We start from the raw sequence: 12,153 nt of genomic DNA on the forward strand, positions 1-12,153 counted from the left end.
AAACAGAGATACAACCCTGGGACCACAGATCCAAAGTAAAACTGTTTCCTGCATGTTACCTGAAATCTAGGCTACATTCACGCTCTCAATTTCTGATGGGTGTAAAGCAGGGATTATTCTTTTCATGTCGGTGAGTCCACTGGCCTCTGCTTGGGTCCCAGTGATGTTAATCTTTGTTATCAGACCTTTAGCCCGAGGATCTGTGCAGACACCAGCGTGCCTTCCAGTTTATTTGTTTTACCACGAGGAATCGTCTCCATAGAAAGCAGCAGCCACACGTGGTTGATTGATGAACTGATGCTCCAGAGGTGAGAAGTAGCATGTCCAGGTCTAAGACCTTTGTTCTCAGGTGGAAAATGATGGAGTCCTAACTCCAGATTAAGAATGTGGAAGAGTTTAAGTATCTCAGCGTCTTATTCGAGAGGGAGGGAAGGAGGGAGACTGACAGACTGCATTAGTGAGAGGGCTACACTGGAGAAGAGAAGGTGAAGCAGTCAACCCGCATTTCACTGCTCACCTTTGAACATCACTTTGAGTGACTAAAAGAATGTGGCAGAAATCAGCTTCCACTAAAGGACTTCCTGTTACAGATAGGGTGAGGAGCTCCCTCATTCAGGAGGACTTGAGATCTACTCCTCCACCTTCCAATGGTTCATGGTTCACCTCAGGGACGTTCAACTGAGAGAGCACACGCTAAACACCGACCAGAACCAGGATGTGCAGATTACCCCTTTTAGATGGCTTGGAAGAGCTGAAGCAGGTGGTTGGGAGAGGGAGGTCTGGAGGTCTTTACTTAGACTGCTGGCCCTGGAACCTGAACCTGGATAAGCAGCAGAAATGGATGGATGGATGGATGGATGGACCAACATCAGAGTCTAGGCCTTCTTCCAGTTTGGCCCTGAGGGCAGTCAGACCTGATCCAGGCTCCACGGTGCCGTTAGAGGTCAACTTCTTTGAAAGTTCAGGAAGTGTCAGAGCTTTGAAATCTGGCAATGACTTTACAGTCATGTCTGACTGAAAAGACTTATTCACAACCAGCACTGTCCCATCCAGCCTCTGTGTCTCTTTCTTCTTCATCCTTGCTAGAAGCAGAGTTCAGCGCTCAGCTCCGTGGAAAGCTGGGGGCGCATTTCATTCATTAGAAGGAGTAAAGACGGGTGGATCTCTCTGAGGTCTCTGCAGAAGAAAAAAAATCCTGCAGAGCTGAGTTAAATCAAGCGCGCCTGAAGAGAGATCACATTATTCAGAGAAAGACTTCTGTACCGCCTCAGGTGTCGAGCAGCACAGCAGGACGGAGGCTGTGTGTGTGTGTGTGTGTGTGTGTGTGTGTGTGTGTGTGTGTGTGTGTGTGTGTGTGTGTGCGTATCCTGTGGGCTATGCAGCACTGTGAAGGTCGGACAGTTGTCTAATGACTGTCTAGCGAGTGTGTGTCTGTCAGACAAAGAGAAGAGAGCCAGAAGTCTCTCGAGGGTTATTTTAAATTATATATATTACATTTAAGGCGGAAACAGGTGTGAGGTGGCAGCGGAGAGACAGAGAGAAAGGGCGAGCCACATTAAGAAAGACTGGTGTGCTGTGAGAGAGAGAGAGATGGAAGCTGAATGACAGATAAGTCGGTGAAAACATAAAAGAGGAAAACAGAGACGTTACATAATGGTTTTTACCAGCCGTCTGTCTGCGCCGCCATCTGCACCGCCGCCTGCTGGTCACAACGATGAACTGCAGCGTCTGTGAACAATCAGAGTCGTCATTATGTAAGTACGCTGAAAAATGACAGAGAGAGAGAGAGAGAGAGAGAGAGAGAGACCCTCTGTTGGTGCAACATCCATGAAATCAAATGCAAACAGGAGGAAGCGGAAAACGGACTTTTGAGCTGCACAGTTTCGTTTTGTTCCAAAGAGTCAAATCACAGTTTAAAAGAACTAAACTCAGGCTCGATTTTAAAGTGCCAAGCAGAAAGTAACACAGTAAGCTAACACCACATGAACACGTGGAGCCAGCTAGTTTAACAGTTTAACAGGTACTTGAACTGAACAAATCCAAAACTACAAAATATTTTCAGCTCCACCCTCTTGGATGGGACAGTTTGTTGTTCTCTTATTTAAGGACAATTTAAATCCAAATTCCATTTTAACTCGTTTTTCAGAAATTTGCTGCGATTTAGTTGGAGGTAAACGTCATACATTTATGATAAAAAGGTTTTATTTGAAAATTTAAAAAATGTTTTCCTTGTTTTTGATTTGCTCTAAGTTATTTCTCATGACAGACCAGTTGTGCTACTTGCAGTACCGTCACGAGCCACCAGGGGGCCACATTTATAATTCATTTATTAGAAATGTTTTCTATGTTGATAAAAATGTCATCACTGCAGTTACAAATAATAGGACGTTAAAGATGAGGTCCAGGTAACTGTGTGAACATGCTAAAGCATCACAGAAGTCTTTTACTGTGATTTCCTTCCAGAGTTTCTTCTAAAAATGAAAAAAGGCACTTACACGTCAGACACACAGACTCAGTATTTCCAGACTCTCCCGCCATGATGAGTCATCCATGGAGCAGAGACTCAGAGAGCAGCAGAACAACAGACTGAGCTCTGAACAGTTTCTGATAACGATCCCAAATGCCCTCGCTACGATCAGCTGATCCGAGCAGACAGACAGAGGGGAGCGATCCTCTGCTGTCCTCATCAATAAATAACCAGCGTCACTCTTACCCCCCCTCGTTCTGTCTCCTGTCCTCAGATGATTCGGGTCATCGCCGGGTTCCAGGCCGAGGCTTAAACCTCAGACTCGCTCTCATCCTTTTTATGCCTCATCACAGCATCAAACCTGCCAGTTAGCTCGTTTCATCAGGCAGCATTACAGGGTTTGGGGATTTTGGGGGGGATGGAGATATGAGTAATGTTCAGCTTTGATCCCACCTGACAGAAAGCCGTCAGGTCGTTCGTCTACATTCAGATATCTCAAGACCAGAGCTGCAGGTTCTCTCCTGCTCTCACATCTATAGGGGAACATGTGCAGACTGTGATTAAACACAACACTCTTCAAACCTTCTCTTCTTCTGTCTGACAGCAGTTCTTGGAATTATTAACTTTTTATCTGGTTTTTATTTATTTATCATTCCCTGGCAGTTCTTGTGTTTTTAAACCGGTGACGAGATTCTGGCTGCTCCTGATCTGGACCCAATCAGCTGTCTCTGCCGCAGAATCCACCAAACTGGATCAATGGATCTTTAAAGAAGGTGAACAGCTCGTGGACACATTTTATGAAACCTTTCTGGGCATTTCCTCTCCGCCTTCACCTGTTTCCTCTGACCAGATGTTCATACTCCATTGCTGATTTTTTTTTTATTTAACCTTTATTAATACAGCTCCTCCCCCTGAAACTCCATGTCTTATTTGTTTCAGACAGCATAAAAAATCAAACAATAAAAGTAAAAAACAAAATGCTTACAGTCCATGTAACATTTACATGTCAGGACGTTGTATTCTTCTTTCCCCCAGGCTGATCGCAGATGGCTGCCCCTCGCTTCTCCTGGATAGTTCTTCCTGTTAAACGGGAGTTTTTCCTTCCCACTGTCACCCAGCGCTGCTGAGAGGGCATCATCTGATTGCTGGACTCTTTAACACTGTAGAGTCTTACAACATAAAGCACACTGACGTTGTTGGGATTTGGTGCTACATGAATAAAACTGAGTCCTTCATGTCTGAAAAGTGAAGTAAACATGGAAGTGATTTAAACCTGCACACAGCCCACTGTGATCTTATGTGGAGTCAGATTAGTGGAACTATTCAAAGAAGTCCCTTTGGGCTTAAACTATAAGAAATAAAGTTATAGAAATCTTTCACTTCATTCCTTTGGTGTGGTATGAATTGTCACTGCGTCTTATTCCTTATCTGGGAATTATTTTTATTTCATTAAAGTGCAGCAGCAGGTCACCGTGGGTTCAAAGATGGTAGGATGCCCCCCTGCCAGTACCCGGGCCTGCAGCCCAACCAAGGTCTGCTCTCTGTCTGTGACTCGTGGAGAAGATGCCAAGAGGAACTTTGGAATGAGCTTTGCTGTCTCGTTACTGTTTGCCTTTTACTGCTGACCAGCGTTGAAAACCCTCCAAAAACAGGAGTTTTATGACTGAGGCGTCATAAAACTGTGCCGCTGAGGCTTAAACAACAACACAGTTAAAAAGCAGCCCAAACACAGACTGAAGGAACCCTGAAAGCAGCTGATAAAAAGACACAGCCAGTAAACCTGTGCAGAGCTGCAGAGTGCTGACACACATCCCCAAAACATGAACAGATCCAGCCCAGAGGAGCACTGGGCAGCACCACTGCAGACGCAGGGAGGAGACGACAGATGAGGAATGAAACGTGCCCAGAAAGCCCTGCGAGTGAACCCCCGCCGCGCTCACTGACCAGCAGCCAGAGACAGACAGCGAAGCAGGGAGGGAGGGGCTGGGTGTCTGGAGCCCAGCTCGGAGAGCAGTCTGGGCTGCACCACGATTTGCTGATTCACGCTGAGAGCGACGAGGCAGACGTAAAGCAGTCAGCAGGCACAGAGGGGGAAAGAAAGAAAGCTGCAAGGCAAATTAAAACCCGCACGACAAAATAAGATCAGGTCCACGACTGCAGGGTCTGCGCACCCACTATCGTTCATCTGCAAGCGCTGAATCACGAGAATGATGCCTAAACCCTGTGTGACCTCTGCCGTTCTCACTGATGCTTCAGACCAAGCTCGTTCCTTTCTCCAGCTTGTACGATCAGAGATGAACAAACACGATGCAAATGTCACAGTAAAGGTAGAATATCGTCCAGCAGAACTGGAGCCCTGACTTCGTCAGCACAATTAAGCTGAGCAGCCGTGTTATCCCTCTGATACGCCTGCCTCTAGTGGACATTAGAGGAACTGCACGTTGCTGCTCAGGCTTCAGTTTCACGTCCAAAGCCACACGAGGGTCATCTGCAGAACTTTATCTGCTTACTTAATGAAGAAAACACAGAGAAGGAGCCAACAGATCCAGCTTTCTGTGAACGGACCAATTAAATCTGCTCCCCTGATATAAACACAAGCTGCATATTAAAGCTATATTTCCTAACCCTTCCTCCAGTTTAAATACCAGAGCCCCTATTATTTTATAGCATTTTGTCGTCCTCTATAATATTCAGACTTTACACAGACAGTGAGCACTTTTTTGTATTTTTCCTTTAATGAGCTACTTTATTTGATCATATTATATTTTATTTGATCAAACTCCTCTTTTTTGTGTTTTAGGCTGTGTTTACTGTTCTGGATGTTACCAGTAACCCTTTAAATGTGATTTTAAAACACAGTTTTAAAAAGTTCAGCTTCCATCTTTGCTAAATTCTCTCAGAGACTCTAATCCAGGCTTTTCTGAGTCAGACTTTGTTTTTGTCTCTATCTTATAAAATCTCTGTAGAAACTCTGCACAGGTTTAAATGTTCTCTTTGATCTTTGAGGAGTTGCTCTTTAACTGTCAGTTTCTCCTTTTCATTTCTTAACGATCCCTCAGATTTGAGGAGGAGACTTCAAAGAGAGGAAACTCATTGATCTGCTGTTGATTACTGATTGATCTTCCTTCACTGTCCTGTTCATGCAGGGATCTTATTAGCCTGTATGTAAGATGAGATTGACGTGATGAGGCCAATAAAACGGTGCTTTCTACCTGTGATTAAAACGTTAAATGTTCTGAACTGTATATACAAATGTGACAGCTAATGTCTGTGAGCAGTTTGAGGCGCTGAACCTTATTTTTATGGTTGTGTTCAGTGTTGGATCCCTGCTGGGTTTCATGCTGGACTTAAGATGATCAAACCAGAAAAAAAGTGAGAAAAGCTCATCGAGCTTTTGATGCTTTGATGTCTCCAGTTTGTGATATCTCCACATGATGAAAGCAGCGATGCACAAACACGCTGGTTTCACTCCAGAGCTCTCATCCTCTCGGAACCACGTGACCTTTTTTATTTCTTATTAAACTTTTCTTAAAAACAACAACAAAAAAAACCCAACTTTATTGGTAACACGTGCAGGAGGCCCATCTGCCTGTTAGCAGAGTTGTATATCTAACTAAAATTGGACTGCGGCGACATCTGGTGGTCACCAGCACACACTGCAAGAAATAAATACATAAAAAAAATAAAGAATGAAATAAATATACAACATAAGAAATTCATCAAATAAATAATTTAAAATTAAATAAAATTAAAATAAATCGTTCCATTGTCGCTTATTAAATACAACAAAAATATCTATCTATCTATCTACATTGTCAAGAATGTTCATTTAAGTACATAAAAAAATAAATAATTCTCTAAATCGAATCCAATGGTTGCTTGTGTGGCGGAAGATAAATAAAATAAAAAATACACATAAATAAACGAATTTTATTAGAGTGTTTAATAAAAATAAAATGGAGAAAAAAAAACATTTAAAGGTTTTTTTTCCAGTATTATTCGCTCTGCCTGCTTTCACCATCTTCATAAATGATTATCCTCTCTCCTGTATGTTAAAATGTTTGTCAAAATACAGATAATTTACGGTAAAAGACCCGTTTTAAATTTACTTACTAAACATATCTCGAATATTATTTTAAGTCATATTCAAAGCTAAAGAATAAAGAGGAGTTTTTGGTCTTTCAAACGGAACTAAAGGGATTTAAAATGCGTTAAATGTAAAACGTCGCGAGATGAAAAGTAAATCTCGTATGTATTTACATCAAACAACTATTCTGTTCTTACACAGAGCTTTCCAGATGTATAGAAGTGTGTCTTTCATTGTGCACACTATGGGTTTTTACATAATGTGGTTTCATTAACATTTAATCTATGAGGGCCTGATTCGCTCCAATCTTGGCTGTTGTCTCTGAGGCGTTTACAAACTGGGGTTAATTAAGACCCAAAGTCCTTTCATCTTTTCAGAGTGAAACAAAAGTTGAACTTTTAATCAAAAACTTCTTTAACAGCTAAAACTGCGCCATCACTGTGATGAAGGAGCTCTTTGAAGTTACAGGTAACACCCATTACAGGAGCTGATGTCAGTCATTGTCCACGTCAAACCATCAAAGGGTCAGGGGTCAAATCAAAGTCCAGATTTCTTCTCATGTCTGAATTCAGGAGCTGATTAACATGTTAAAGAGTCGCAGGTGTTTAAAAGTGGACGCTGGAGCTCTCGGGTCACAGAGAGAAACCATGGACCGAGGCCGAGTGTCGGACTTCAGCATCGAGCGCATCCTTTCCCCGCAGCTCGGCCCGAGGCCGCCGCTGCAGGACTTTCCACCGGACGGGTATCACCGGGGGGTCATCGGCAATGTCAGAGCTCCCTCGCCGGTCCAGGTCCCGTTACAGGCGATGGGCTGCCAGCAGTGCAGAGAGATGAGCTTCGGAGAGGAACGATTCCCGCTTTACAGACCCGCTGTCCATCAGCAGCACTTCTACTCAAACCCCGGAGTTTACGCGCACTTCAGCCAAAACTGTGCAGGTAAGGAGAGACTCTCAGAGTTCAAGTTTTATTTGTTCACCAAAACTTTGAGACTCTTTTTTTAAAAATGGGAAACTTTTATTATTTTTCGGATTTAGTCACAGTCAGGATGTGTGTGTTTGCTGTGATATTCATGCTTCTGTTTTGTCTCATTCTTTCTTCGCTAAAAGCATTTCTGGTCCTTTCCCCCCCAGATATGCAGCCTCTGGCGGCTTACAGTGGATACCCGCAGCCCGCGGAGGTGCCCCCGCAGTCGCTTCAGAAGTTCCGGATGAGGACGGTGTTCACTGACAGTCAGATCAAGCAGCTCGAGGCGCTGTTCGAGATCACGGACTACCCCGCAGTGGAGACTCGTGCCGAGCTGGCGAGGCGCACCGGGCTGAGCGAGGAGACCGTCAGGGTGAGTCCAACATGATGATTCGGGGTGTGAGGCTGTCAGGAGGCCGTGAGGAACGAACAAGTGACCGTCCGTGCGTAAAATCCCTCCAAGTTACACAAAAGGCTCCCAAGTTCCATTTTACTTTGACTCAAGTAATTAAAAATAATAAGGGTATTTTATTACATGTATACATTAAACACAAAGGCCTTTTTTAAATCTTTGCGCACAGAGCAGTCAGGGAATGAACAACATACGAATTCACTATTTAGAAAAACGTCATTAAACCCGAGTTTATGTTATTATTTAGCAATTTTAAGATTCTGCATATTGAAACGGAAAAAATAATAAAAATGTCTCATGCGCAGGAGAGCCATTATTCCCCTCAGAGTGTGAGCTGTAAATGGTAAATGGTAAATTTGACTTAATTGTTTTGACTAAATTTGACTCGTGCTGTAGCCGAAGTTTCATGTTTTGTAGAACTGACTCATTAAATAAGAGGAGAAAAAATAGTTGCCTGGAAAAGTTCAAATACTTTTAAATGTTTAGTATCAGTGAAGATGGACGATACAACAGTGATCCAGTACCTTTGAATCTCTTTAACGTTCCCAGTACTAATACTACACTCGTCACTAGTTTTCAGTATTGGGCCTTTTGAAACATTAGGTACCTTCATGCCTTCCAACATACTGTAGTGTTTGAGTACTTTAGACCTTCCAGGGTAGTACCCGGTTTTTCTAGTATATGAAGACCTGTGAAGGATTAGTACTTCACTAGGATTGCAGTTTGTAGTTCAAGATTACAGTTTTGGTACTGAACTGTAATCTTGAGAATAAATATATTTTTGTAAGCTGCACTGTCCTCGCAGACCGAAATGCGCACGCATATTAGAATCACGAGACTAACTGTGTCTCCTTCGTTTCCAGGTGTGGTTCAAGAACCGCAGAGCTCGGAGGAAGCGCCAGTGAAGCTCGCTCTTCTTCTCCGAGAACATCTTCACCTCCCAGACTGCCCGCCTGCTGTTCACCTGAAGCCGAAGTCCCTCAAACCTGCATTCTTCTTAATGGCCAGTAGGAACATGACCCTTATTTATGACACTGCCCCCTGGTGGCAGTACACCGCTTGATGAAAAACCACGAAAAGACTTTACGCTGCACATTTCTGAGCCTTGTCTCAATATCACGATGAACCTCAGGAAGAATGAATGATGAAATGTTTCGTTCAGACTGTTTGGCCTAAAATTTAATTCATAAAATTCTTTTTTTGAGTATTCAAAAAAAAAATAATAATAAAATAATGCACACCTTTGAAGCAGAGTTTGTAACTTGGAGAGGTTTTTGAAAATAAATGGAGTTATGGTTAAAATCCATAAAATCCAGTTCTGTGTGTTTGTGCCTTTATTCACAGAATCAGTAACATGATTTATAATGTTCTTTGTATTGATGCACATTCAGGAACACATGACAGGTAGTGTTACTGGCAGGGCTGGACTGAGACAAAAAAATCAGCCCAGGCATTTTGACTAGTGAGCGGCCCACCATGGTATTATAGGAAAAGCCATAAAGCCTTTATAATAAACTTAAACCTACATCATCCTCCCTATTCTGCTATTCTAAACAGTACTTAGCAAAAATATAAAACAACCCAATTTATAATTACATATACCTCACTAATAGGCAGAGGCAGACATTTGATACACCCAGGGCTTAGCCCTAAAGGGTAGTATGCATGTGGGATTGGGGGGGGGGGGGGGGTTAGAAATGACTGAAAGATTAATTGGCTCTGTTTTGAGTTTTGTTCCAAAAAGAATGACTTCATATAGGGAAAAATATGTATCACATGTGCAGGACACCTTAAACTAGTTTTTTAATTAAGCAGTAAGGCAGAACAAAGTCGGGGCTGTATCAAGACACGAGGACTAAACCCCAATTCAGCCAGACCCAGAACTGATCCAGAATTAAAACAGGACTACAACAGTTCAAAATCAGGACTACTTAGGATTTAACCAAGACAGAACCAGAATCAGAACTAGATGATAGTAGCACTAAAATCATCATAGACCTGCACTACACTTATTTTTTAATTCTACCAAAGTCCACTATTTAGATTCAGAAGAGTTTATATAATTATTTAGACTTGTGCAAACAAGCCTGCAGAACTTAATAAATATAGGATTTTAAAAATAACAAACCTAAAAAGAAACACTAGGTATGAGATACATGAGTACCTATACGGTGATACTATTGGTAAACAACCATTTGACTAACATGTCTGTCTCACCTGTTCTTGTTCCCTCTCTGTTCTGTCCTCATTCTCCTCTCTCTCTCCCTCTCTGTTCCTCTCTCTCTCTCTCTCTCTCCCTCTCTGTTCCTCTCTCTCTCTCTCTCTCTCCCTCTCTGTTCCTCTCTCTCTCCCTCTCTGCTCCTCTCTCTCCCTCTCTGTTCCTCTCTCGCCCTCTTTGTGCTGACAATCAAGCCAAACACCAACATCATCAAATATAAAGTTAAAACCAGATATTTAATCACTCTTCAGATAAAAACACTTTTTTAATTGTAACATCAAATCAGACTAAATGTTAATTTTTTTAGATTGATAAATATAAAAACATATTTGTTAACTTTAAGAGTAAAGAGAGAAATTGTCTGTATTTCTTAATTGCAAATGGCACCAAATTGTATTCAAAATTGACTTATGGAGCTCCACAGTTCTTTTCCTGGTGTTTTGTTGACATCTCTTGATTTTCCCACGTCAAAGAAACAGGCTCTGTGTTTTGCCTTATATGTATCCACAGCTGTGCCACCAATTTACTCACATGGACTCTACTAACCTATCAGAAGCTTCTTAAGCTCAGAATGGAATCGTCTGGAGTTTTCTTATTAATGAACAATAAACTTAGTGTATATGTACTCCTAAATTTGATGAAAGTGATAAAAATAGACAGCTCTGTCTCTCTTTATTCTGACATTTAACTAATTCAAAAGATATTTCAACATTTATTTATCCAAAACAAAACAAGTTTACTCTAAATTGATGTTGTACAGTAAAAAAATGTTCTTGTGTTTTCCATAAAGTGTATGTAAATATCTGGTTTCAGCTGTGAATATACTGCTGTGTATTGAAGTTCCTCTTGTTTTGCATAGAAATATACTGAACAAGATACAAAGCATAATATATAAAATAACATCTACCTGAGTTTTTTCTTTGAAAGAAGCTCCTTATGTCCATTCTTGTATATCAGTACATTACTGAAACCGAGTTATTTAGCCGTGGAGGGTAACAACTGAAAATATGAAATAAACACACATGTAAGCTAAGACTCTCTAAACAAACAGCATTGTTGTTGTTCGGCTTTTCATTTCGCCATTTGTTGATTCACTTGAAGAGCAAGTAACGTAATATGGGTCAAGTGATCAGTTTGATATCAATCTTTCGTGATACACCGTCATATTTATATTATTTGTACAGTACGAATGATTTGCTTCGGTACCTGGTCAAACTTCAGTTCTCCTCTGTCTGCCTGGCTGCGCTTCTCCAACATCGCACTCGCAGGTAGCAGCTGCCCCCCCCCCCCCCCTCCCTCCCCTCCCTAGTGTCTGAGCTCGGATCATACCAATATTAGGGGGGATTTACGCACAGCTGTAAATTCCCACAGTGTGCACTATGTGCTTCGAATATTGTGTGTAGTTTTTGTTTTATACAGTTGTCAGCCAGGCATCCAACTATGAAAAAATTACACTCCAAAAGACCCCGGGCTTCTGAAAAAACAACCCGGGCTTAAGCCCAGTAAGCCACCCCCCCGCTCTGCCCCTGCTAATAGGGTTGCCAACTCCCAGCAAAAAAAGAAAAGAAAAAAAAATAGGGAACCACTCCCCCACCCTCTGCCTCAAGATGCTTAATTGACAAAAACGTTTTTAATTTAATGCACGTATAAAACAAATGCACAGAAATCTATTATTTTTCTCCAGTAATTAAATAGATTCAACATTTTTCTTCAACAGATTTGCAGACTGCACAGATGGCACCTTCCCAAAGGAAAGAATACTATAACTTACTAGGATATATACTAGACTTAATATTTACTGAATTCAATAATGGATTTCTATACATTTTACATCAGATAAAACTGATCCCACTCAGAGACACAGGTCTCCGAGTGTCCAGCATTCAGACCTGAGGACACTCATGTGATAGAAAATCTGCTCACACAGATATGTAGAGCCAAATACTGTCAATAAGGCCTCTGCAATGTTCTGAAGACAGTTAAACTTGTCAGGTAGTGATGTCCAG

The 12,153-nt window shown here is 41.8% G+C and overlaps 1 protein-coding gene and 1 long non-coding RNA gene across 2 annotated transcripts; one reads left to right on the forward strand and one right to left on the reverse strand.

Annotated features, from left to right (window-relative positions):
- Positions 1–232: 232 nt before the first annotated feature.
- On the reverse strand, positions 233–2,814 carry LOC134641510 (uncharacterized). Its single transcript, XR_010095541.1, has 3 exons — positions 2,496–2,814; positions 1,665–1,728; positions 233–1,176 (listed from the first exon to the last, which is right to left on the reverse strand). It is a non-coding gene; the product is annotated as an uncharacterized LOC134641510 (long non-coding RNA).
- Positions 2,815–7,201: 4,387 nt separating this feature from the next.
- dharma lies at positions 7,202–8,834 on the forward strand. The gene is made up of 3 exons (XM_063492624.1): positions 7,202–7,490; positions 7,685–7,890; positions 8,793–8,834. Exons 1-3 carry the CDS (start codon positions 7,202–7,204, stop codon positions 8,832–8,834), a joined length of 537 nt encoding a protein of 178 aa, XP_063348694.1.
- The last annotated feature ends 3,319 nt before the right edge of the window (positions 8,835–12,153 follow it).

The sequence above is a fragment of the Pelmatolapia mariae genome, linkage group LG14 (genome assembly GCF_036321145.2).
Source record: "Pelmatolapia mariae isolate MD_Pm_ZW linkage group LG14, Pm_UMD_F_2, whole genome shotgun sequence".
Classification (NCBI taxonomy): Eukaryota; Metazoa; Chordata; class Actinopteri; order Cichliformes; family Cichlidae; genus Pelmatolapia; species Pelmatolapia mariae.

Excerpts from the sequence above, each read along its gene's own strand:
- dharma (XM_063492624.1), top strand. The coding sequence starts at position 7,202 with ATGGACCGAGGCCGAGTGTCGGACTTCAGCATCGAGCGCATCCTTTCC. Across the intron at positions 7,491-7,684 it reads CTTCAGCCAAAACTGTGCAG|ATATGCAGCCTCTGGCGGCT; the intron begins GTAAGGAGAGAC and ends TTTCCCCCCCAG. Across the intron at positions 7,891-8,792 it reads TGAGCGAGGAGACCGTCAGG|GTGTGGTTCAAGAACCGCAG; the intron begins GTGAGTCCAACA and ends CTTCGTTTCCAG.